The sequence below is a fragment of the Myotis yumanensis genome, unplaced genomic scaffold, assembly GCF_028538775.1.
Source record: "Myotis yumanensis isolate MYYU_CA2020_CCGP unplaced genomic scaffold, mMyoYum1.0.hap1 SCAF_1, whole genome shotgun sequence".
In the NCBI taxonomy this organism is placed as follows: domain Eukaryota; kingdom Metazoa; phylum Chordata; class Mammalia; order Chiroptera; family Vespertilionidae; genus Myotis; species Myotis yumanensis.
In genome coordinates, this window is record NW_027223752.1 from 190,150,284 (window position 1) to 190,177,670 (window position 27,387).

The window sequence follows — 27,387 nt, forward strand, 5'->3', positions numbered from 1 at the left end:
CAGGATTCCACCACCCTAACAAATCAGCTGTTTAAAATTTCCCATTCGTCATCCTCTCTACAGTATTGCTCTCAGTGTTATCTCCTTTTCTACATAAGAATTCAAAGTATAGCCATTCCACTAGGCCATGCCTCCAAGTCCAAGATGCTTCTATTTTGCTTTTGCATTTGCATATTTCTCACTCATGCTTTCTTTTTAATTTCTATCGTATTCTACAAGTAGGAGAAAAGATTTAGCTGGAAAAAAAACAGAAGGAGGAAGCACCTAAGACTTTGGAATTTTTGGATAATGTTGCTGAGATGTGTGCAAAATCCTAAGAAAAAAAATCTATGAAGAAAAAACCTGGCTTTCCACAATGCTTATCCATGTCTTGTGTCATTTTATCCACTCCTGCCTCTCACCCCAGTGCATTTATCTCTATTGAAAACCTTCAGTCCTGGTCTAAATCTCACAAACTGTATATTTGCTTTGATAGACTTAAAGGGAAAAAAAATCCCCACACATATGACATCTCTGTATGTGATAATCACATTAAGGTTATTGGACCTGTTCCCAGGATATGTTTATTCTTGTCTGTGTGATAGATTAGATGTAATTTTCTTTTTTAAACAGCCAAGTGCAATTAAGAGGTCTGTGATGATGATCACAGGTACAGCTCAGATAGATATAAATCCTGTGAGTAAATCCCACCACCCTGCAAATCTCACACATGATAGAGGGAACAGACAGGGCCCTTCCCCGGGGCCTTCACTGTGCCAGAACTCCCCAAGGATGATGAAAACACATTCCCCGGATGGCACTGCCTAGGGAGGATTTTCTTCTGCTTTGTTGATCATCACCAGGCTCTTCGTAACAAGTTCCTGAGTTTAGATAAAAGTCATTGAAATGTTCCATGAGGTTAACTCTGACCTGACTAAAGCAAGACTTCAGTTAAAAGAAAGAAACATTGCAGTACATTAGGTTCAGGGTAAAAGAAAGACAGCAGATGAGCTCCTGGTGGTTCCAGTAAAACACCTGTTAACTTGGGTCTTCAACCTCCTCCTGGACGGCTCTCCCTGGATGTCGAATAGTCACCCCATATTCAACGTGTCTAAATTCAAACATCTTATCTTCCTAGTCTGGCCATTGGTAGATGGTACTCTCATTTCTCGAATTTACTTGATCAGAAATTGGGAAATCAACCCCCAAACTCCTTCTCCCTCCGCCCCCAGGGTTAAGAGATCAGTAATTTCTGTTGCTTCTCCAGTAAGCTCCCCCTATCCACAATTGTGCTTTCCATAGTTTCAGTCACCTTTGGTCAACTCCTGTTCAAAAATATTAAATGGAAAATTCCAGAAATAAACAATTTATAAATTTTAAAGAGCATGACTTTCTGAGTAGCATGACGAAATCTTGTGCCATCCAACACCGCCCCGCCCATTCCACACTGTCCCTTTGGGAATGTGAACCATCCTTCTGTCTAGCATATCCATGCTCTATATGTTACCTGCCCCAACGTGACTTAGTAGCCATCTGGGTTATCAGATTGACTGTTGTGGTATTGCAGTGTCTTGTGTTCAAGTAACCCTAATTTCACTTAATGGCGGCTCCAAAGAGCACGAGTAGTGATGCTGGCAATTGGGATATACCAAAGAGAAGCCTTAAAGCACTTTCTTTATATGAAAGGTATGTATTTTTAAGAAAAAACATTATATCAGTACTATCCGTGGATCGTTTGGTACAATCCACTGGGGGTCTTGGAATGCCTCCCCCATAGATAAGGGGGGAGGGGCACTGTATTAAATCGCCACTATTTGACCATTTGTGCCCACAAAATAGCAGCCTTCATAATCTCATTAAAACCTTCAAGAGATCCCCACAGCCTTGATAACAAAGTATGTCCTCCTTACAAAGAACATACAATGGCCTCATGACCTGGTTCTGCTTTCTTCTGCTTCAAGTCCCACCACTTCCATGCTAGGGGCTGGCATTCTACTTAACTCTTTGTTGGTGCCTGAATAGATAATATTCTTTGGACCATTTTCTGGAATGCTCTTCCTTCTAAATCTCCAAACCCCTCTCAATATTTAAAAATCACCTCAGTTATGAAATGTTCTAGGAAGCTTTCTATATCCACTCTACACACACACACACACACACACACACACCCCCTCTGGTCTGAGTTGGAGTCCTGTCCCACAGGTTTATCTCATATCCACAGCAATATTGTATTCAACACACATCCCCTTCCTTCTTACACTCTATGTTTCTTGAATGCAAGTGTTATATCTTATCCATCTCTGTATCCCTAGAGCCAAGCACTGTGCCTGGCATGAAGCGTGTGCTTAATAAATATTTGATTAAGCAGTAAATGAACAAATGCATTACAATGCTACAGAGAGAAATGGGAGTTGTTTGGAAATGATACATATTTATTGAAAAAGTAAACTTTGAAATCAATACACATCTCTGAAGGATGAACAATTGAAATTACTGGTCAAATTTTTCTATCCTAGACACTCATACACCTGTCTCTATTCAACAAAGGATATCCAAGCACTGGACAATGGTTATCTTATTTAAAACCAATACTCAATATACCTAATGCCAAGGACAGTCAAGGTTTGTCTCTTCTAGCTATTTTAGTGGGACCTGCTCTTCTAAGGATAAGTATTTCTAGAGGCATATAGCCTAGTCCCATGATTCTTTATTCATTGTTGGTTGGTTTTTTTTAATCCTCTCTAGAGGGTATTTTTTTCCATTGATTTTAGAGAAAGTGGAAGGGACAGGGGGAGGGGGAGAAAGAGAGAGAAACAGATGTGAGAGAGCCATATCAATTGGTTGCTTCCCGCATGACCCCAATGGGGGTGGGGAATCTGCAACCCAGGTACATGCCCTTGACCGGAATCAAACCCAAGACCCTTCAGTTCGCAGGCCAATGCTCCAACCATTGAGCAAAGTTGTCCAGGGCTATGATTCTTTATTCCAATGGTCCCCTATTAACCTTAAAAAATTAATGTACTCCTAATTTACTCTCAAAGAGAGCTCTGGACATTGGAGAAAACAAAGCTCATTAAAAATTAAATGTTTCCAATCTCCTTATATAAACATTTATTTTTAAAATTTCCCCAGCATAAAAATTTCAAGGTGCACACACTGAATAGGTTGGAAATAGAAAAGCATAATGAAGATCCTGCCTTCTAATGCCTCTCTCTGACTCTCATCTTGCCTTGCTCCAGTCTAACTCCCACACAGCATGCCCGTTTCCTGCCCATAACACACCATTTTAGTCAAGTCACTGACCTCTCCAAAACTCTCATGATTGTATTGCCCACAAAATTCCATCTAATTTTTTTGGCCTGAAATTCTGGGTTTTCTATACTTCGGTTCCAACTTAAATTTTCCAACTGTCTCATCTACTATGCCTTACTACAAACCATGTTCTTCAGCCAAGTTGGATCTCACTGGCGTGAACAGCCCACATGCTCTTCCACTGTGCCTGTCTCCTGGTGGAACCACACTCAGAAAGTCTGCCTGACCTCCCTCTGTCTCATGTAATCCTAGCTATTCTTCAGGAAGAATTTTAGGTCCCACCTCCTTCACAATGCCTTCCATAGCTTTTTCTTCTCTCTTCTCTGAACTTATATAACAACTGGTTTTTGCCCTGAATTCCAGCATTTTTGGTTGCAACTTTGCTCTTCACAGTTCAGTCTTTCTAGGATATAGGCTTTGGACCCCAATGTCTATAGCAAAGGTCATGTGCAAAAAAGGAAGGAATCCCCAGGACCCTGGCACCATCAGCTATACTTAAAGCACTACCCTTGACTTGCTGTGCCCTCACCATCAAACTTGACAACTGAAATATCAGTGCTGTCCCAGACTCAATGTGCCTGTTCATGTTATAATCTAGACACTCAGCCATACCTCCTACTGTCCAGGGACAAGCCTGATAGCCAAGTCAATCCCTCTAGCATGCATCCAACCTGATTCTGGCTTTCTCATCTTTCCCACTTGCCCAGTAGCATCCCAAAATGCCTCTCAGGCAAGCCCTTCAGAGCTGTAACAACAGCTGCATAAGCAAATCTCTTCACATTTCTCCTAGATTGAGAAAAGTGGGTCAGGAAATAAATAATGACCCACTAGCCTATAATTTACTTTTTACCAGACTATTAGCTCTTTGGGAACAGAGTCATTGTCTTATTCAGCATTTTTTTAAAAAGTTTTTTGAGCATCTGGCCATTAGTAGACTTTCAAAGATATTTGCTACATGAATGAATGGATGACCACAAACACTGTATGGCTGTTTCATCATTATCCAAACTTCATACTGCTCTCCTAACTTATTTCTTTTTGAGATCTGGGTTCTAAATGAGGAGGAATAAACCCAACTCCTGAGGCAACTGATTTACTTTTGTGTTAATTTCTCTAAATTTTGGTGCTGGAGCTGATGGCAAAGGTTCTCCATAGCAAGAGCCAGGAAATAGTGTAAACAAGAGGGAGACAGTCTTCAGAAAGATTGTGTTGAAAATACACTTTGCTATTGTAAGCCAAAGTGTGCCACGTGCATAGATGATATTATCATGACTCCAATCTTCATTCATCTGAGATTCTAAGTTCTTTCAAAAATTGCAAGAGTATTATTAGAAGATTCCATTTGAATCCACTATTATTTACTAAACGTCTGATAGGAAGCAGTGAAATGAGTTCCCAGACGTGAAATGAATGTCTCCTGAGAAAAGAGCTCTTCCTCAGCTGATAAACAGGTACAAGAGCCTTTAAAGCTTGGAATGAAGAACCGCCAGCCTTTGGCAGTGGTTCTGAGACTCTGAGGAGGTATCACTCACCAGCACAGTTCCCCATGAGGTTGAGGAACTGCTCTTCCTTGCAGCTGGTCCTGCAGTTTCCACCATTAACAGTGACATGAGGGTGACAGGAAATGCAGTCAGATTCGGATGGGCCGTGGCACTGCCTGCAGGTGGGGTGGCATTCTAGGGGGAAAAACAAGAATCAGGATGGGAATTAGCAGCCCAGCATGTAAATAGATGAAATAGTTTATGAACTTCACAAATTATATTCAGAACACAACTCAAATAACTGCTCATCTTTTCTTTCTTTTTCTAAATATTTTTTTTTTACTAATTTCAGAGAGAAGAAGAGAAAGAGAGAGAGAGAAACATCAATGATGAGAATCATTGATTAGATGCCTCCTGCACCCCCTACTAGGGATAAAGCCAGAAATCAGGCATGTGCCCTCACTAGGACCTCCTGGTTCATAGGTCGATGCTCAACCACTGAGCAACACTGTTCAGGCAACACTACTCATTTTTTGAAGATTCCTGATCAAGCCTGATGTATCCTTAGGCCTGACCAAGAGAATGCATTTTTGGAGTCAATGAAAATGTCATCCATGAATAGAACATGGAATCTAGAACCATAAAAAATCGAGTAACTGGCCACACATTTCAAGGGGGCCAGCATGACCATCCCCATCTATGGAAATAAGAAAGTGAATATCAAAGTGACAAAACAGAAAAGTGAGTGGTAAGACTCCCCCCGCCCCAAAACATCTGGATTCAAAGGCAGCAAGGCGGAGAAAAGAGGGAGACTTTGCTTCCCACAAACTCCTGACAGGCAAAGGGGAAACTTTCTACGGCAATGGATACTGAACCTTCTCACTAGAGTCAGGTGGCACAACTTGGATGCCTGTTTTAGTAGCAATACTCCATTAAAGTACAGAGAACAGAAAAAGCCCTCTTCCTGGAGGTTATCATGAGCTGCGTTTGAAGTTCAATTCCTTAGACAAAATCATGCCAAAGTTATGTTTTCCCCAGAAAAAAACACCAAATTCACAAAAGGCACTACACTGGAAGAGAACCAAGTGAATCACAGTAGGTGTGCGCAATAAAGATAAGGATGGCAAGGAATAAAAGCAGGTTGCAGCTGCAGCTGCGTGCGCACTGCCAAGGCAGCAGCAGGAGTGAGCGCAGAGAAGGAGATGTGAGGATCTCTCTGCCAAGGACCAGGAGGTCTAAGCATGTCTGGTTCCAAGAGGAGGGGAGCTGGGTAGCACTTGCTGGAACTGATGACAAAGAATTCCCTTCTGGCACAGAGCTGGTGAAAAGCAAAGGCATGGATTTCAAATAAAATCACCTGCTTCTCACTTCTTCTGGCAAGAGACCAAAAGAAGATAAGGATATATATATATATATATATATATATATATATATATATATATATACACTCAAGCAAGCGAGAAAATGAACTGCTGATTAGGCTTGCATAAACAGCACCCCTTCTACATTCCTGAGGCTCTGAACTTTGAAAACGCCCATCCCAGAGATACTAGTGTTCTCAGGATGGTTTCCACCTGCCGAGTCGCCTCCCTGCCAGAATATTTCCAGTGACCTTGTGACCCTGGCCCTTGTGGTACCATCCACCCACTGGCTTCAAGCAGGCAGAGGCACAGGCAGAGAGGAGTCAGAGCTACTCAGACTTTACTCCCCAAACCACTTCACACACACAAACCACTGGGCTAGTGTGCAAGTGCAGGACAGACAATGGTTTTCAAGGACACCACCAATGACAAACCAGAAACACTCCCCTCTGAGCATGATAGAGAGTTTAAAGGAAAGCAACCCATCAGGGGCCTGGAGAGATTAAAAAGGTACTTGGAAGAAGAAAATTTCAGAAGAAATATCATATTGATCTTCAATCATCTAAATCGGTGTTCACATTAAATTTCCTCTTTGGAGTTTGAGGCTAGAGGAATCTAACAAGTATTAATTTATCTTTAAAATATTTTACAAATTTACTACATGCTTTCCGACTCTAGAAATACATGTAATACAATTTCATAACAGTGGGCTTTTTCCTATAAGCTGGTGTCAACAAGTCTATTATTAGAAATAAAACAGTCATCATGATAGAATGTGTTTAGTCTTCTTTTCCCCCTGTAGATACAAGAAAACACAGTGCTACAATGAGGTGCTTACATTTTAGCATTTTGTCAATTCCAATAAAATCCCCGCACTAATCTCAACTAGTAATTTCTAGACTCTCTGTCACTGAGACATGAAAGTGCTCTTAAAAACATATGGGACAGTCTCTCTAAAAACAAACAAACAAACAAAAAAAAACCCACATATGGGACGGACCTGTCAAAGAAAAAAATAAATACCTCTCTCTCCCTTTGCTTTATTTTATTTTTTAAAAATCTTTATTGCTGAGAGTATTACAGATGTCCACCAACACTACCACCACCACCCTTGCCTTTGCTTTATTAGGCTATAGCCAGGGGAAGTGGGGCTGAGAAGTGCAGAGGTCACGCCCAATGCCCAAGCCTACACAGATGCCTTAGAGCCTGCCATCACACCCATCCCTCACTGTATGCGCAGGATAAGCTGGTTCTAATTTGTCACTTCCTCCATGCTTCCTTATTGGAAGAACTGAATTTCTCTTGTTCCCTTTACTCCTACGAGTTCACGATAGGGACTTACAACCCAGCCCTTAGTCCCATGGGTATGACAATGTTTCTAATTACAGTGTCTGGCCGCATTATGAAGACAAAACAGAGGTACAGGGAATATACCCCAGCATGTCACACACTCACCTGTACAGCTGCCTTCCTGGTTAAAGTACCCATCCGGGCACTGGGAGAGGCACTGCCCCTCCATCAGCACATGGGAAGGCCAGCAGGCTGTGCAGTTGTGCGGGCTCTGCCCTGCACACCCGAAACAGGATTGGTGACAAGCTGGGAAGACAAAGCAGAACAGACAGTCAGGAAAGTCGCCATATGACAAGTGTGGGTGCTCTGTCTCTCCCGTTAGCATTCCTGGGTTGAAACACATTCTGCACATTCATTTCAGTTTCCCAAGGACACATCTCACACACGTCTTTCTAAAGGCCATGTCCTGCAAAGCAAGCATCTGTGGCTCTCCGGTTAAATAAGGCACAAATGCCACAAAGCAGAAATTACTCTTTGCAGAGTCACACATTTCTTTCTTCCCAAGTTCCCATTCTCAGAGAATGTCAAGTAAAGGGCAGGAAATCATAAAGGAGGTCTTCCTTCCCCCAGGATAGCTCCTCCACCATCACCAGGCAATGAGCTGTTGATCAGGCTGCTCAAAAATTAAAGAGAACAGTGATGGAAGCTTTACTCGTGGATCCCCCAAAGGTTTATGTGGTGCACGCTCTCTGATGGCACCACACAGGTGAGAAGAACTGGCCAAGGTTTTGCACTGCCGAAACTAGCCGCACCAACAGACGCACAAGCAAATATCTGGAATAAAATGAATGGGAGACAGAGAACAGCACAGAGAATAAGAGTGTCACATAGCCACTCTATGTGACCTTGATAAGTTATGTAATTTCTCAAGGCTCCTACTTCCTCATGCACACAATGAGAATATGAACTATACACTCTGCATGGGATGTTGTGGACACTAATTGGGTTGATGCATGTCAAGTTCTTATGCTAGTGCTAAACACAGAGTAAGGGTTTAAAACATCTTAGCTATAATTATTACCAGTAAACACTTTTACACAAGTACTCGTAGGTTTACAAAGAAATGTGGAAAGCAAAGAGAAAGAAAACATCTCTGCTGGCCTACATCAGACTTTTAAGAATAAAAGGGATATTTGCGCCATTTCCCAAGTGTGGCCATGTCTTAATGATGCTTTTTTTTTTTTTTTAAACTTTCTGTGTTTCTCATGCTTTGACATCAGAGGCCCTATTGATCCTGGAGAGACTGCCCCTTTCAGGGCTAGCCACTTTCTAGAGATGGTAGGTGACTAGCCTGTGAGCATGCCTTTCATCTGCCTACTAATCAGTCCAAAGTCCATACCCCCATCACCTCATCTGAGGATCATAACTATCCCTTGGTCCTAATCACTCAAATGCTGGGTGCCAGACAGCCCTACACGTGGAGCCCGCTGGAATTATTCAGACTAGCCAATCCTAAACCTGTTTACCCTGTCTCACTTATTCTTTCCCAGTGAAACCTAAATAAAGGCTCTTGCCTATGTTTTCTCCTCACTCCCTCACCTCCTGACCAGCTCAGGTGCTTCCCTGTGTGGCCCCTACATGGAGTAATGTGCCCTCTCCTCTGTGGAATGTGACTAACAAACTGTATTTCCAATAGCAATTGTCTGTTAATCTGTTAGCCTTACCAAATCTGAATAAGAAAATAGCTTTATATTCACCTCCAATCAGTTATTTATTCCTTACTAAAGGCGTGGCACACGAAAGTTATTCATGGGTAGGGTTCCTAGGCCTGGCCTGCGATCAGGGCCGATCTTCCTCAGCTGCCAGCAGCCAGTCCTGCCCCCTACCACCACCACCACAGTTGCCCTTTGTGTGTGGGGTGACCGGTGAGGCGATCAGGGCCCTAGTGCCACCCGCATCCACTGCCACCCACCCCAGGTTCCCCGTTCCCCATCAGGTGATTGGAGCCTGTCGGCCAGGGACAGGGACCGAGAGATTGGCCTGATTGGGTCCTGCAGAGTGGTGGCAGCTCCTGCATTGAGTGTCTGCCCCCTGGTGGTCAGTGCGCATCATAGTCAACTGGTCGTTCTGCCGTCCAGTTGATTTGCATATTATACTTTTATACATACTGATTATCTGTCAAGAAAGTCTAGGTGCTGGGGATATAATAGCAAGACAAGAACTGGCTCTTACCCATATAGATGACCTCATGCATTTCAGGGCATGTTCTGTCCAATGGACAAGATCCACTGACTCAGCGACATCACTCTGAGTCCTCTGTGAAATACCCAGAAGACTTACAGACGAACAGCTTGGAAGAGTGGGATGTGATTTTATACTACTTCGGTCTTCAACATATCCCCAACAAAAATGTCACCTACAATTTTGGATGTACATGGGGCTGAAATAAGCCATGCTGTCCTGGCCCAGCAGTACTGGCTGTTATAGTATTAAACTATTGTTATATGGCTGCTCTATGGCTGCTTTCCTAAGCCTTCCAGTGCTCCCCTGCAGCTGTGGCTCCACCCTAGCATCTTGACTCATCAATAACCCAGCACCTAAAGGGTTAACACCTGTACAAGGAGCCTTCAAGGCCCTGTTCCTGACCCAAGGCCAGGGCCCATTCCCACAGGGCAGTACCCTTACCTCCCTGTTTGATAAATATTTTAATTATTAGAGGCCCAGTGCATGAAATTCATGCATGGGCGGGGGGGGGGGGGGGGCGTTGTCCCTCAGCCCAGCCTGCACCCTCTCCAATCTGGGACTCCTCGGGGGATGTCTGACTGCTGGTTTAGGCCCAATCCCTGTCAGCAGTTGTACATCCCTCTCACAATCCGAGACTGCTGGCTCCCAACTGCTCACCTGCCTGCCTGCCTGATTGCTCCTAACCTCTTCTGCCTGCCAGCCTGATCACGCCCTAACCGCTCCCCTGCCAGCCTGATCGATGCCTAACTGCTCCCCTGCCGGCCCAATTGCCCCCAACTGCCCTCCCTTGCAGGCCTGGTTTCCCCCAACTACCCTCCCCTGCAGGCCTGGTTGCCCGTAACTACCCTTCCCTGTAGGCCTGGTTGCCCCCAACTGCCTTCCCCTGCAGGCCTGGTTTCCCTCAACTTCTCTCCCCTGCAGGCCTGGTTTCCCCCAACTGCCCTCCCCTGCAGGCCTGGTTGCCCCCAACTGCCCTCCCCTGCAGGCCTAGTTGCCCCCAACTACCCTCCCCTGCAGGCCTGGTTGCCCCAACTGCTCTCCCCTGCAGGCCTGGTCACCCCCAACTACCCTCCCTTGCTGGCATCTTGTGGTGGCCATCTTTTGCCCACATGGGGGCAGCCATCTTTGTGGGAGGACATGACAGTCAATTTGCATATTACCTCTTTATTATATAGAATTATCCCTGAATATGCTGTAGAGCTTTATATTTATTTAGCAGTTTTTATTACTATATGAAAAACAGAGCTATAACCACAATTTAAAATAAATTCTTTTTTTCCCCTAGATGACCTTGTTAATAGCTCTATTAGCACAAGTCACAATTAGAAATTTTCTTCCTAAGCATTTTCAGAATCACTATAAAAATATTTCTTCTTTGAAAGACAAACAGGTAGTCCAGCTGGTGTGACTCTGTAGTGAGCGTCGACCTATGAACCAGGAGGTCATGGTTTGATTCCCGTCATGGCATATGCTCAGATTGTGGGCTTGATCCTCAGTGGAGGACATGCAGGAGGCAGCAGATCAATGATTCTCTCTTAACATTGATAGTTCTCTCTCTCTCCCTCTCCCTTCCTCTCTGAAATCAATAAAAACATATTTAAAAAAAGACAAACAGGTAAACTGACATTTAAGCAAATATTATTTAAAAGGGTACACATTAGCCCATTATTTAAGACACATTTACCACAAATGAAGCAGCATGCAGTGGAAAGTCAGTTGGTAATATGTCAGTAACAGCTAAATTATATTGTTGACACCAAGTTTCCAGGATGATCTGGAGGAAGCAATTAGAAGCAATATAATATTTTCTATTTAAGTATTCCTTCAATAATGCCAATATGTTTGTACTAGGCTTTAAAAGATTGTTAAAATTCCTAGTTCTTCCTGTTATACTCCCCTAATAAATAATAAATCAAAGCATCTCATTGTGGAATTGAAAACTAGGGAAATATGAATCAATGTATTATGAGCACACAGCATATTTTATATCATTCCATTTGGTCACAAAGTCAATGTGATAACCCGACTCAATGTGAATAAAGATATTACTGAATTATATAAGGAAAGCAAAGAGGACCAAGGAATTGAAAGGCAATGGACCAAAAATTCCAGGGAAAGTCCCTTTGCCACTAACTAGACCTTAAAGAAATACGCCCCAATGAACTGATCACCATGGCAGCCTTCAGAACTACCTTCACTGGAAATGCTCAAGAGCCAAGTGGGAAATCAGCTAGTTCAGCTACCATGTGGCACAGAGGGGAAAGGTGACCATCCTCTCAAAGTGCCTTTTTCTCTATCATGCTCTATTTCTGTAAAGACAGGTAATTGCATCTGCATCTTTACCACAATCTTATAAAACTTTAATTCTGGTGGTGGAAATGTCCACACCATCTCACTGACTTTTATGAGGCCTGATCATTCCGTGGATGCTGATTTCATAGCCAGCGTTCTGGTGTGAAGTCTAAGATCCTTCAAGGGAGAGTAACTTCATTACATAGTATATATGGAAAGGATTGGAAAGAAGGTCTATGAATTATTTCTCCACATACTACGACATTTTTAGAGAGTAGCTTTCCAGTTGATGGCTAAGTATATTTCTGAAGAAGCAGAACTGAGCTGCTTAAGTACTAAAAGTGTCCCTTAGATGGTTGTAAAGTCCAGTTGACCTGACTCGGGTAAAAAAAAAAAAATTTTTACCTAAGACAAATATTACCATTTTTGATTTACTCAATTTTCTATTTAAATTTCAGACAGCAAACACCACTACTTATTTTTTTCCCTTTTAATGATAATAAAGAGTAGTCCAGCATGCGTATTTTTATATCATATAAGATTTCCTGGCTTTTCATGTCAAAACAATTTTTGAGGTAGGCCTCTCTCAAATTATGATGTAAATATGAAAATCCTCTATGATATACGGTATGAGTACTGTCATAAGAAATGAAAACTGAAATGAGTGAAGTCAAATAAAATCAGTTTCCCTCTTCCCTTCACCCTCCTATTCCTTATTAATGAACATGATTTCACCTAAGTATATTGGGAATGCCTTAAGAGTAAAAATCACATCTTTCCCATGGAAATATTGGCAGTAAACTCTTCTAATTCTATTTCTTTGGTCATTTCTTTTTAGCCTTTATTTATGTCATGAATATTAGAGCTTCCCAAAATTGTACCCTCTGCCCTTTTTCTTCTCATTCTCTGGCAAACTAATTCACAGCTTTAATGATGCCCTACATGCCGGTGAGTCCTAAATTTATGTGTACAGCTCTGACTTTTACTCTGAACTCCAATCACATAAATCTAACTGCCTAAGGGATATTTTTACATGGTGTTTCATCAGTACCTCATACTCCAAATTTCTAAAATACTACTCATTACCACTTCCAAGCTCGGTCCATACCTACTTAGTGTAAATTATGTCACATTCCTTCTCTCAAAAACTGTACTTATCAGCCACCACCAACCCCACATCCTCTCCCCTACCTGGTCTCTCTTTTGTATTCTCTGCCTCACTTGGTAGCCCCACCATTCACCAAGAAACTCGTGCTGAAAACCTTAGACTTCTACTTTCCATCACTACAACACATCCAAGATATATTGATTTTTACTTCTTAAGTCTGTTACATCTAGCTCACCCTCACCATCCCCTGGTCCCTCACTCATGATATGATAAGTGCCAAAGCTTCCTAACCAGCCCCACTCTGTTTTCACACTTACCTGCCATACAACCATCAGACAGAACTTTATAAAATGCCAATTGACTAAATTGTTCCCCTTCTTAAGATCTTTTCATGTTCTCCAATGCCAACAGTGTCAACTCTAAGCTCCTTAGCCCAGCGCATTAAGCACTTCATGACATGACTCACCCCACGTCTCCAGTGTTAGTCCCCACAATTCACTGCTTTGGCCTTTACACTGCAGGAATATCAAATACACTGCCCTTTTCCAAACACGCCATGCCTTTGTCCTCGCTGTTTCCTTGGCCTAGAAGGTCCTTTCCCTCCTTTTCCCCTGGTGAGCTCCCATCAATCCTTCCACAGACAGCCTGATGACACACTGTCCCCCAGACAGAGTCAGTCTCCTTTGCTTGGGCTCTTTCTGTACCTGGCCCCTACTGCCATTCCAGTGTGCTGCATGTTCTTTTAATTACTTGTTCAGATGTCAGTCTCCCCTACTTGATCATGCTTCCTTAAGGCATGGTCTGTATCCTTTTCATCTTTCTATCCCTAAAGCCGAGTACACCCAAGCTACAGAAGCAAGGAGGAGGAAGTGGAGAGGATTGAACATTACCAGAAGGCATGTGTTTGGAGAGCTTATGCCAGCACTCTGGGGCCTACATTAAAAAGTACTGCTTAATATAGAAGCCGCGTCTTTTATTAAATTACTTCAAGGGAACCCCAACTTCATAAATAGTAACATACTCTTAAGCTGAGCAGGCAGACTCCTGCCCATTTATTTCTTTAATTAAAACTCTTTGCCTTAAGGCCTTTGGTGAATCTTAGCAACAGCTAAATAGATCAAAATACTCACAGTATACTTTGTTTCTTCCCATTTATCTGAAGCATGTTAATTAATTGACCAAAATAATTGGTGAATTTGTTATTTAAAAAGAAAATTGGTGTTCCCATCCACGATGGTGACAGCAGGTTCCTGAGCTCACTTCCTCCCACAGACACAAATGGAACAATTCCCTCTGAAAGAATCCAGCAACTAGCAGAGCAACTCCTACTATACATCAGCAAAGGAGAAAAAACCCTTATCAACCTGGGTAGGAAAGGCTGAGGCACTGTCGCCATCTACTCTACCCCAAGACCAGCAACAGACAATGCCAGGGAACTCCCCACTCCCAGCCTCTCCCTGAGGAGTGAAGGGTTTGGACCCAACATCTAGTGCCCCAACTTTTAGGATTTCTAACTGAGGGATGGGCCCCCAAAACTATAGGGCTGAAAGCCAATGCGGCCTTGCTCCCACAAGATCCATCAGACTACAGAGAATAAAGAAGCAGTTCTTAATGACTTGCAAAGACTCGTGGAAGTTGTTCCCCAAGCTCAGAACAGAGGCAGCAGTCAGAAATGCCCATCTCCCAGACTTCCCCTGAAAGAGACATGTCTGCATTTCTTAAAAGCTGTAGCCTGAAGGTCATACTTCTAACTTAACAAGACTGTCTGTGATGTCTTCCGAGACCTGAGAGGCTGGCAGAGACTGATTCACCCTCTCCCTCTACCCTGCTCCAGGTCACTGGTGTCTCCCTGGAAAGAGTTTGTGCACATGGCTGATGCCTGACTTTTGCTGCTGCCACCCAAAGGACACCCTTGATAGCCTGGCTCTGGTGGCCAGCAGGGCATGGAGTTCCTGGGTTCAACAGGACTATACCAAACCAACTATCCTCCTGGGCTCAGAGGGAGTGAACATAAACATCTCTTAATGTTCCCCCAAAAGAGCGAACATAAACACCCATCTCTCAGTGTTCCCCCAAAAGAGTGAACATAAACACCCATCTCTCAGTGTTCCCCAAAAAGAACAAACATAAACACCCATCTCTCAGTGTTCCCCCAAAAGACTGAACATAAACACCCATCTCTCAGTGTTCCCCCAAGAGTGAACATAAACACCCATCTCACAGTGTTCCCCCAAAAGAGTGAATATAAATACCCATCTCGCAGTGTTCCCCCAAAAGAGATGTTTTTACATACTTATAAGCTGCTGCCTGGTGACCCAGCTTTCCATCAGCCTGCATCAAGGGGCTGCCTAGCTTCCTCTCCTTTGGGACACTGACAGGTCTTGGCATATCCTCAACTACCAGGAGCCACTAAGAACAAAGAAAGTAGCTTGGGTGATCACAAATGTTTGAGAGACAAGCAAGAGCTTTGGCGGCTGAATGATAAGGTTCAGAGAACAGACTAGTGATTGGGACAGGGGATGGGGAGGGGGGCAGAGAAAATGAGTGAAGGTGGTCCAAAGGTACAAACTTCCAATCATAAGATAAACAAGTCCTGGGGATGTCATGTACAGCATGGTGACAATAGCTAAAAATACCATATTGTATATTAAAAAGTTGTTTAGAGCAGGGGTCCTCAAACTTTTTAAACAGGGGGCCAGTTCACTGTCCCTCAGACCGTTGGAGGGCCAGACTATAGTTTAAAAAAAAACTATGAAAAAATTCCTATGCACACTGCACATATCTTATTTTGAAGTAAAAAAACAAAACAGGAACAAATACAATATTTGTATTTGCATGTGGCCCGCAGGCCGTCGTTTGAGGACCCCTGGTTTAGAGAATAAATCTTAAAAGTTCTCATCACACACACCAAAAAAAAGTGTAACTATGTGGTAATGAATATCACCTGAACTTATTGTGGGGATCATTTCCCAATATATCCATATATCAAATCATTATGTTGTACACCTTACACTAAAACAATGTCATGTGTCAATTATATCTCATGAAAGTTGAAAAGCTTTAAATATTGATATCAAACTGGTATTAATTTTGTGCAATTTTGCCCCATGCAGTAACACCCAGCTTAAGAAGGCAATACTATGTTCAAGACTGAAAAAGGAGGCTTGAAAAAATTTAGTTGCTAAAATTTCCCTGATGTTTACCTGACCAAATGCCATGAGTATAATGAAAAGGCTGCTGGTGTGGGGGATGGTGGCCACTGGGATGTTTGCTACCTCCGCATTTTTTCTTTAAAGCAGTTTCTCCTGACATAACACATTAGAAAACGTGCAAGTTGAATTCATTATCGTAGTAGAGAGTTCATTTTTAACACGAAGCTTGTAATTTAAAAGTATATCATTTTCAACCTCTTGCTGAACTGTTTGGGAATTGAAAGAATCCATCATTAATTTGCCACAGAATCGAGGCAATTACATGGCTAAACTAATCATCCTGATCATGTTCATATCCCTTCCTGGTCACCATTGCCAATTGTGGACATGGTGATTGAACCGCATCATTAATTGAGATGGCCTGGCCTGAAATTAAATTGTAAAACTCTAGTGTGAAATGAAGAACAAGGCATCTGGGTTTGGAAAGAAGAAAATATTTTGTAAGCAACTATGTCCTCTATTACATACCAGGATCATAGGTAGGATTTACAGATAAAATAAAAATACCTAGTTAAATTTGAATTTCAGGTAAACAACAAATATATTTTAGAATATCTCAGGCAATATTTGGGAAATACTTATACTAAAAAAATTATGTTTTTTATTTGCAAAATACAGGGTGGGGAAAAAGTAGGTTGATAGCTGTGAGTACATGAAACAGAGTTTATTACTGTATTATTATTTATTAATTATTGTATTCTTTTTCATACAAACAACTATAAACATACTTTTGCCTCATCCTGCATTTTTATTTCCTAATTCTGTATTTTTATTTGCTAAATCTGGGTAACTTGGTAATAGATTAGTTTCTTATCTGTATTTTTTAGAGTTTCTGTGGCATGTATATTGTTGGCAATGAGAAGAAATAACAATTGGAATTAAAAAAACAAAACAGTTTTAGTTAGAAGAAGCATGCCAGAGATAAGTGATGTGCTCATCTTCTTTCATTAGAGGTTTTCCTTCCTCAAACTCTGGTCGCTGGACCAGGAGCAGCAGCCTCACCTGGGAGCACATCACAAATGCAGTCACAGATGCCACCCAGACCTACCAAATCTGAATCACATCTTAACACAGTCCCAGGAGACTTTAATGAAAGGCTCTACTCTACAAGCTCAATGAAAAGCTATCTTCAAAATAACTGAATCCTTCTCGAGAGGAAAAAAATCCTCCACAAGAGTGAAAGGAGAATCTGAGACTGAGTTGAGCAATCTGACCTGAAGCCAAGAACATCAGCGAGAGAGGAGAGGCCTCCCAGGGACAGGAGCCCCAGGTACTCAATCTGTCCATCCCCCACGTCTGTTAGGACCCAGGCCTACCACCCAGGGGCATGGAAAAACTGGTGGGGATGGATTTTTGATGTTGTTTTGGAGGGCATGGGATTTTACTGATTTGTAATTTGTTTTGTTTGGGCAAGAGGGCTGATGGGTGTTTCTTGGGCTGTGTGTGTGGTTTTTTTTTTTCCTTTTAACTTGAATTTGTCAATATCAATGAATAATCAGTTAAAACGGGTGAGATCTACTCTAGGTAAGATTATTAAAATTCTTCTTTTAATGAATTATAAATGTGTGTGTGTATATATATATCCAGCAACCGAACAGCAGAATGGCCAGTCGCTATGATGCTCACTGACCACCAGAGGGCAGATGCTCAACATAGGAGTTGCCCCTGGTGGTCAGTGCGCTCCCACAGTGGGAACGTCACTCGGCTGACCAGGATGAGCGGTGTTCCCACTGCAGGAGCAACTGCTCAGAGGGCAGATCCACAGCTGCTCAGCTGACCAGAATGAATGGCGCTCCCACAGTAGGCCAATCCCCACAAGCCACGCCCCCCCCACCAGTGCACGAATCTGTGCACCAGGCCTCTAGTATTTAATAAACATGGACAAATTTGGTCAATCACCAAATGCCTCCAAATTATCTCACAATTAGTAATGGACTCCCCTTTGTACTAGCACATCTTGCCACATGCAGGAAAACTAGAGACCACGTGAAAAAGAAGCATAATGTCAAAGCCCATCTTCTGAGGTACACAAGTTTCAGAGAATGAGCAAAGACACAGGATCAGCTCATGAAGGTGGCTGTCCCCATCTTGCCATAGCACTTCCCACCTCGGAGGCCACCTCAACTCCGTCCCTCCTTCCCCATTACCTTGTGTGGGCTTTAGAGCATAGATCGGTAGCCAAGTGTGAGCCATGGATTTTGTTGCTGCTCTTGTTATTCATTTATTTATTTATTATCCATTTCTCTCACCAGAATATAAATTCCATGAGAGTAGGAGTTTCATCTGACTCATTCATGAGTGCACCACAGTGCCTAAAAAATGACCGACACCCAGAAGGCACTCTGCAAACATTTGTAGAAGAAATGAATAAGGATGTCCTACAGCTAGGAATACATGGTGTTCTCTCTGGTCACTGCTTATTAATTTTATATTTTTTCATTCATCAATCACAGACTTGGACTTTAATCTAATATCTTGAATACATGTTTGCTTCATTTTTCAGTAGATAATGCCTGATTCTCTTGTAGCTTGGAGTAGAAACTTTTATAATAATAACTATGATACCATTTCAGAGGCTAAGTAAGTTGCTTCTCACTTGCATTAGCTGCAGTGATATTCTGATCACCCCATGCCATAGTCTCAGAAAAAGGAAGAGGGAGAGTTCTGGAAAACAGTTGTTTTTCTCTTCTTTCTAGAAAAGCACTCTAGATCAAAGGCACTATAAAATAAATTCATAATGGTGTGCACACACACACACACCTCCAGCCTTTCTAAATGTTCTGCAAAGAGGCAAGGACATTTCTGGGGCTGTGTGAGGAGAGTCCCGTGCAATCTCATAGCACTCCCAGGGCCTGATTTCACAGACACACTCTGGCAGAATGGAAAATGGAGCAGATTTGGGGAAGGCAGAACAGTTTCCAGAGATACAGGATGAGTGACAGGAAATACATCAATCAACACACTTGCTACTCAGGCAGGGTTCGAAACAATTGGTGTTTGCACTCAGTTTCCCAATGAAATCTTGGGCAACTCAATTAACCTCTTTCTGCCACATTCTCATCACTTGTAAATTGAGTACAACAATCTATCTATCTAGCTGAGATTGCACAGGGATTTGGTAATAAATGAGAGTAGACAGCTCTATGTGTGATACCTAATAATATTATATTAACTAGCATGAAATCACAGGGCTACAAGGACTCAAGAGGTCAAACTAGTCCTTTCACTCAGGATCACAATGAAGCCATTCCAGAGGGATTAGATGTAATCCTCTTTTTTAAAAAGTGTCTGTATAAAGAAATTCCCAGAAAACACCCCTTTGTTAATTTATAGTGACTCAATCCTGCACCCTTAGCACACGGTGCTTCTGCCCTTCAGTGACGAATACAGTAGCATCCTGGTTTAGAGCATGGGAATTGGAGACAGGCTGACTTATGTCCCACTGGACTCCACTCTGTCCTGGCTACATGACTTTGAGCAAGTTACGGCCTTAACTTCCTCAAACCTCCGTTTCTCCTCTAGTTGTGCCACTGACCCCATAAGGTTGGCGTCAGGACAAGTGAGTAAACAAGTATGGCGTGTTTCACAGTGCCTGGCTCATGATTTGTGTACCAAATCACCAGCAACATGATGTTCTGGCTGAATAACCCTGGCCCCTATAATTTCTATTTACAGTATAACTTCAAATGTTAATTATTTCATTTTTATGATAGTGCTGCAAACTGTAGAAAGAAGCTAACTGTGCGGAGCAGCTTGGGAAGATTTCTTCTCCATTGCTTCTGGGATGCAAGGGGAAGGCTGTGTGACGTGCTTTGGAAGGCATTGGCTCTCTCAGCAGCAACAAAGATCCTCCTATTTCTCAAGTGCTGTGGAAACAGAGCCAGGGGAGTGTAAGGGACCATAGAGAATTTGGGCAATGCATACATGGGCAGTAACCCGGATGTCTGGAGAGTGGTGACCCTTCCCCCAATTTTTAGATATCAATGTAAACACCCTGGGGTCCTGGTGCTTCCCAGGGAGCAGGAAGTTACCCCTACAGTGTTCCTGAACACCTGAGTATATGGCTGAGGTTTATACCATTTGAGCATGGGGGCTTTACCAATTTACCAAGCGCTTTCACACTCCTAACCTCCTCCGGCCCTGGTAAAACGCCAGTGTGAAAGAAAATTATCCCTCTTCTAATGCAGTGAATGCAAAGGCTCATGGAGCTTAAGTGTCTTGCCTGGGGTCTCTACATTCCAATCTGCATACTTCCTACTATGCCTATGACTCACTGCATCCAAGATCTTTTAGCCTAACCTTGAAATCCAGCATTGCCATGTCAGAGTGTATTCCAATGTGAAAGGGAAGCCACATTAATAAATGGGCCTGTAGGATACAAAATTGCATCTGCAGCATGTTTAGAGTTATGTTGCAAAAAACTCGAAGCTATGCAGAGAAAAAAAAATCCTCATGTATATTACAGCAAAATGGTAAAGGCAAGTGGGCTTAGGTGGTAGGTGGTGGGCAGATTATTTTTATACAAATTTATTTAATGACGCACATGTTATACTTACAGTGGGAAATACGAGTAATAATTTTTTTCAGGTCGCTTTAGAATCAAATAATTCTCCAACAGCAAGGCAGCTTCTTGTAGGAAATCATATATATATATATATATATATATATATATATATATCCCCTTTATCTCCTCAACCACTCATTCTTGACCTAGCTATTAAATCAAATTATTCAGGATGACATCAATTTTCTATAGATATGCCAAGGCAATGACAGGAATCACTTCTAAATTTTGACAGAAGTCCAGATTTTGCCCTGAAGGAACAAATTCATATTCCGAGTAGCAAATTAGAAGAAATAATAAACAGAATTCTACATGAGCACTGAGTCTTTCTTAGCTCCTCATACTGGCCTCTGAAAGAATTCCTGTCTGGAACTTCCTAGTATAACTTTGGGGACAGTGTGGGGTGAAAGGAACCAGCTCTTTCAGATCATCTATTCCTCACAAAGGGAAGGGGAACATCAGTGGGGCCCTCTTTGGCATGTCAGCCTTCTGCTTCATCCATGAGCATCCCAGGACCGTACTTATATGAAAACACAGACTTTCCTGGCTGTGGCTTCACCTCACAGGATCTCTGAAGTAGTAAGGCCAGAAGGTACCTAACGATTTCTCAAATCATGATCACTCACCTTCACACAGCCCAGTGTTCTCCAAGTAAAACTGGGCTCTACAGTGAGACAGACACTCGCCCGAGCTGATGTTCACACCAGACAGCTGCTCGGCTTGCAGTCCTTCCTCTGGCTTCTTGCACTGGGTACAGTGAGAGCGCTCTGGACCCACACAAGTCAGACAAGAGGAATGACAAGCTGCCAAAAGGAAAAGAATGCAGAAAACAATCCCAGGGTCATATATAGGTTGCAATCAATGGGGGGCTATCATTAAATCAAAACCACTAAGAGAAGTTCACCAGATACATCCTTCCAGAATATTGTTTTTCTAGTGTGCTATACCAAAACACAAGGTGATAATAATAATACTTGCGAAGGGCAAAATGAGGGTGAGGCTAACTAGTTATATCTCTCAGGTCCCGTAAGAGCTGCCTAGCTAGATTAAAAAGAAAAACAAAACACAACACAAGAATAACAGCAAAATGGACAATATTGGCTTGGTTCTCCAGAGAAACACATTCACTGAACGGCGATTTAACATTATGTCTTCAGTTTTTATTGAAGGTTTTAAGAAGCATTCACATAAAGGCTATTGCTGTGTTTTTTGCAAACATGGTCATTGTGATATTGTCCATTATGTTATTCATCACCCAGTATATAGGGGTCCAGACGACAAATTCCCTTTAGAATTTATGAGAGGAAAGGCTGCTCTTCTAAACAAGGAAGAGGCCTCTTTTGAGCAGCCACAATAATTTCATAATCCATCACAGCTCCTTGTTTTCCCTGGCTACTGGTGGAAATCAGAGCCAAATGGAGTACATGAGTTCTCTCGGGCCCACATTTTATACAATTAGCTTTCCTGTTCTTTAAAACACTCACTACATTCTCCTTTTCATAATATTTATTGCAGCTGCCTGTTTTAAAAACGTTTTGCTTGTAACTATTCTGAAGCTCTTTTCTAAGGTGCCCTGTGCATAAATAAATATAAGTTAATTTCATTTGAAGTGTTTGCTCCCAATGCTCTAGTTCCAAAAAGCTGAAATGATACTGCCCTCCAAAGGAGCCCAAAGCCTTTCTTGGCAAACAGCTATTTAAGCTTTTCCATTTTCCTCAGCCCAGAGGCATTGCTGGTGATGCTCAGTGTGCTCGGCAGTATCATTAACAAAAAGAGCTTCTTCAGGGAAAAACAAAATGAAGACTAAGGAAGACATTAGCAATGCTAGAAGAATAGAAAAGGGAGGAAATGAGAGTGGTTCTAATGCATGGCAAAGGAAATGGCGTTCCTCTGAAGGATGGCCAAAAACATCATGAACCTGTGGGAGTCTTCACAGATATTGAAATGTAATTTTTCAGATTATCTCTTGGTAAGAAAAAAAAAGCATATACTGTATATATTGCCATATAAGACAGTGATGGCGAACCTTTTGAGCTCAATGTGTCAGCATTTTGAAAAACCCTAACTTAACTCTGGTGCCGTGTCACATATAGAAATTTTTTGATATTTGCAACCATAGTAAAACAAAGACTTATATTTTTGATATTTATTTTATATATTTAAATGCCATTTAACAAAGAAAAATCAACCGAAAAAATGAGTTCGCGTGTCACCTCTGACACGCGTGTCATAGGTTCGCCATCACTGATATAAGATATACCAGAGGAAAAGCTGAACTGAAAAGTAACTTAGGTCCTGAGAGGGGAGTTCAGTTGGTTAGAGCCCTGGATTTGTGCATAAGATTCCCGGTCAAAGTATATACAAAAATCAATCAATGAATGCATAAATAAGTGGAACAACGAATCAATGTTTCTCTCTCCCTTTCTCTCTCTAAAATCAATCAGTAAAAATATAGTAACTTAAATCTGTATCCTTATAGATGGGAAAGTCTCTTAAGAATATGATGACACCAATGATACCTTTGCAGATCCCGTGGTCGGGGTAGAAGCCCTCTCCACAGTTGGGCAGACAGTGGCCTTGGCGCAGAGCCTGAGAGTGGGCGCAGGCTGTACAGTGAGAGGCCCTGGGTCCCGAGCAGCTGGCACACGAGTTATGACAGACTGAGGAAGAGAGTGAGAGATGAACACAAAGGGACCCAAGTGACTTTAGAGCCCACTTCTTGGCTGGGTTCGGTATGTGCTGGGAAGCCCTCTCCTCCATCACTCTCAATCTCTTTTCAGCTCTCACAGCAAATCAAAAGAAAAGATGTGGGAAGGAAGCAAGATGGCGGCGATATAGGCAGACGCGTCCCAGGTCTTGTCCCGGAGCAAACGGAGTAAGCAGCTGAAACTAATAACACCCACCCCGAATTGGCAAATTTACTCAGCTGGTGAGACGGCTTGCAGCCTGGAAGGGCAGACCTCCCCTGGAAAGGTTAAAAACCAGGGATCTGGGCAGGAAAGTTTGCCAGACCTGAGCCCAGAGGGTCGGAGGGAGACCGCATGGCAGACAGCCGCGTCTCTTGGGACAGGCACAGACCCTGACCAGGGTAAGGAGTTCCGCGGGTTTGCTGGCGCCAGGAGATTTGAGATTTGGATTTTGTGATTGCGGAGAACTGAGACTAAAGGGGGCATCCTGAGGAACTGATCAGACCGTGCAGTGCCCATAAGAGAGGAGCGTTTCCCAGACCATGCAGTGCTGCAGATCCAAGCAACAGCAGCCCCCTGATCACCGCAGCCTCCTGATCACCACAGCCTCCTGATCACCACACCCTCTGTCTGTGGAACAGCAACTGTACGTGAAGCCTCCCCCCACCAGCCAGAAGAGCCAACACAGCTGTGAACAACACCCACCAGAGGAGCTGCTGCCAACTGGAAAGCAGCTGCTACCGCAACCGTCTGAGCAGCAACCACAACCCAAGGAGCCCCTGCCACCCAGGGAGCAGCCACTGAACACCTCAACATCTACATATGTCAGCGAGATCAAACATGGGTAGGCAAAGAAACCCCCAAAGGAAAGAAAAGGAGGACTCGCCAGAAAAGCAGCTAAGTGAGACAGAGATATGCAACATGACGGAAAAAGAATTCAGAATAAGGTTCCTAGAGTACATGCACCACATGTTCAAGAAGCAAGAAGAAACAGATGAAAAACTCAACTACTTATGCAAGAAGCTAGAAGAAACAGATGAAAAAATCAACAACTTAAGTAAGTCCCAAGAAGAAATGAAGAGTGACATAGCTTCAATAAAAAACTCCATTGAAAATATCAACAGTAGACTGGGAGAAGCGGAGGACCGAATTAGTGAATTAGAAGACAAGGAAGCAAAACACACTCAAACTGTACGGCAAATGGAGAAAAAAATTAAAAGACAGGAGGAGAGCCTAAGGGAGCTTTGGGACAACATGAAACGAAACAACATACGAATAATAGGGGTGCCAGAACAACAGAAAGATGAACATGGATTAGAAAACCTATTCGAAGAAATAATATCAGAAAACTTCCCTGAGGTGGGGAAGAAAAAAGTCACACAAGCCCAGAGAGTCCCAAACAAGGTGAACCCGAAAAGACCCACACCAAGACACATCATAATTACCATGGCAAATGTTCAGGATAAAGAGAGAATCTTACAGGCTGCAAGAGAGAGACGGAAAGTAACATACAAGGGATCTCCCATTAGATTATCAAATGATTTCTCAACAGAAACACATCAGGCCAGAAAAGAATGGACGGAAATCTACAAAGTGATGCAAAGCAAAGGACTGAATCCAAGAATACTCTATCCAGCAAGGCTATCATTCAAAATTGAAGGGGAAATAAGAAGCTTCACAGACAAAAAAGGGCTAAGGGAGTTTATCACCACCAAGCCAGCCATGCAAGAAATGCTAAAGGGACTGATGTAAAAAGAAGAAATATCAAGCTCAGAAAGAAAACAGCCACACACACACACACAAAAAGAAATGGCTACAAACAAATACCTTTCAATAATAACTTTAAATGTAAATGGACTAAATGCTCCAACCAAAAGACATCGAGTGGCTGAATGGATAAAAAAACATGACCCATACATCTGCTGTCTACAAGAGACCCACCTCATTAGAAGGGACTCACACAGACTGAAAGTGAAGGGATGGAAAAATATCTTTCACGCAAATGGAAAGGAAAAGAAAGCTGGGGTAGCAATACTTATATCTGACAAAGTACATCTCAAAGTGAAGGCCATAACCAGAGATAAGGAAGGCCACTTCATAATACTAAAGGGATCAATACAACAAGAAGATATAACCCTGGTAAACATATATGCACCCAATGCAGGAGCACCCACATACATAAGAAAACTTCTGGAAGATATCAGGGGAGAGATCGACAACAATACAATCATAGTAGGGGACTTTAATACACCACTGACATCACTGGATAAATCCGCTAGACAAAAACTCAGCAAAGAAACAGCAATCCTAAATGACTCACTAGATCAGATGGACTTAATTGACATCTTCAGAACACTTCACCCCACAGCTGCGGAATATACATTCCTCTCAGGTGCTCATGGGACATATTCAAAAATAGACCACATATTGGGTCACAAGCAAAGTCTCCACAAATTCAAGAAGATTGAAATCATAAAAAGCTTCTTCACAGACCACGATGGCATAATGTTAGAAATAAACTACAATAAAAACAACCCAAAATACTCAAACACTTGGAAGCTGAATAGCATGTTATTAAATATTGATTGGGTTACCGATGACATCAAAGAAGAAATTAAAAACATCCTGGACACTAATGACAATGAAAACACAACAATCCAAAACCTCTGGGACACAATGAAAGCAGTCCTGAGAGGGAAGTTTATAGCTCTACAGGCCTATCTCAAAAAACAAGAAAAAATGGTAGTCAATCATCTAACTCTACAACTCAAAGAATTAGAAAGAGAGCAACAAGAAAACCCCAGAGTGAGCAGAAGGAAGGAGATAATAAAGATTAGAGCAGAAATCAATGAAATAGAGACCAAAAAAACAATACAGAAAATCAATGAAACCAAGAGCTGGTTCTTTGAAAGGATAAACAAGATTGACAAACCCCTAGCCAGGCTCACCAAGAAGCAAAGAGAGAGGTCCCAAATAAACCAAATCAGAAATGATAGAGGCGAAATAACAACAGACCCCACAGAAATACAAATGATTGTTAAACAATACTACGAGCAACTCTACTCCAACAAACTGGACAACCTGGAGGAAATGGACAAATTCCTAGAAAAATACAACATTCCAAAACTCAATCAGGAAGAATCTAAAAACCTCAATAGGCCAATAACTATGGAAGAAATTGAAGCAGTCATCAGAAAGCTTCCAGCAAACAAAAGCCCAGGGCCAGACGGCTTCACAGGGGAGTTCTACCAAACATTCAAGGAAGAACTAAAACCTACCCTCCTCAGACTACTACAAAAAATTCAAGAGGAAGGAACGCTTCCAAGCTCATTCTATGAAGCCAGCATCACCCTAATACCAAAACCAGGTAAAGACATCACAATGAAAGAGAATTACAGGCCAATATCCCTCATGAACATAGATGCCAAAATCCTCAACAAAATCTTAGCAAATCGGATCCAGCAGTACATCAGAAGGATCATACACCATGACCAAGTAGGATTCATCCCAGAGATGCAAGGATGGTACAACATCCGTAAATCAATAAATGTGATACATCACATAAACAAATTGAAAGAAAAAAACCACATGGTCATATCAATTGATGCAGAAAAAGCATTCGACAAAATCCAACACCCATTTTTGATAAAAACTCTCAGAAAGGTGGGAATAGAAGGATCATACCTCAACATAATAAAAGCCATATATGACAGGCCCACTGCCAACATCATACTCAATGGACAAAAACTAACACCATTTCCCCTAAGAACAGGAACAAGACAGGGATGCCCACTCTCACCACTCCTGTTCAACATAGTACTGGAAGTATTAGCCATTGCAATTAGGCAAGAAGAAGG

The 27,387-nt window shown here is 42.3% G+C and overlaps 1 protein-coding gene across 1 annotated transcript in view; it reads right to left on the minus strand.

Moving 5' to 3' along the window:
• The window catches only part of FRAS1 (Fraser extracellular matrix complex subunit 1), a 444,205-nt gene that overhangs the window by 185,129 nt on the left and 231,689 nt on the right, over nucleotides 1-27,387 (minus strand). The window contains exons 17-20 of the mRNA XM_070394313.1: nucleotides 23,363-23,503; nucleotides 21,470-21,646; nucleotides 7,589-7,729; nucleotides 4,824-4,967 (exon numbers count right to left, since the gene is read on the minus strand). Of these exons, the coding sequence (XP_070250414.1) occupies nucleotides 4,824-4,967; nucleotides 7,589-7,729; nucleotides 21,470-21,646; nucleotides 23,363-23,503 (603 nt within the window). The remainder of the gene's footprint in view (nucleotides 1-4,823; nucleotides 4,968-7,588; nucleotides 7,730-21,469; nucleotides 21,647-23,362; nucleotides 23,504-27,387) is intronic.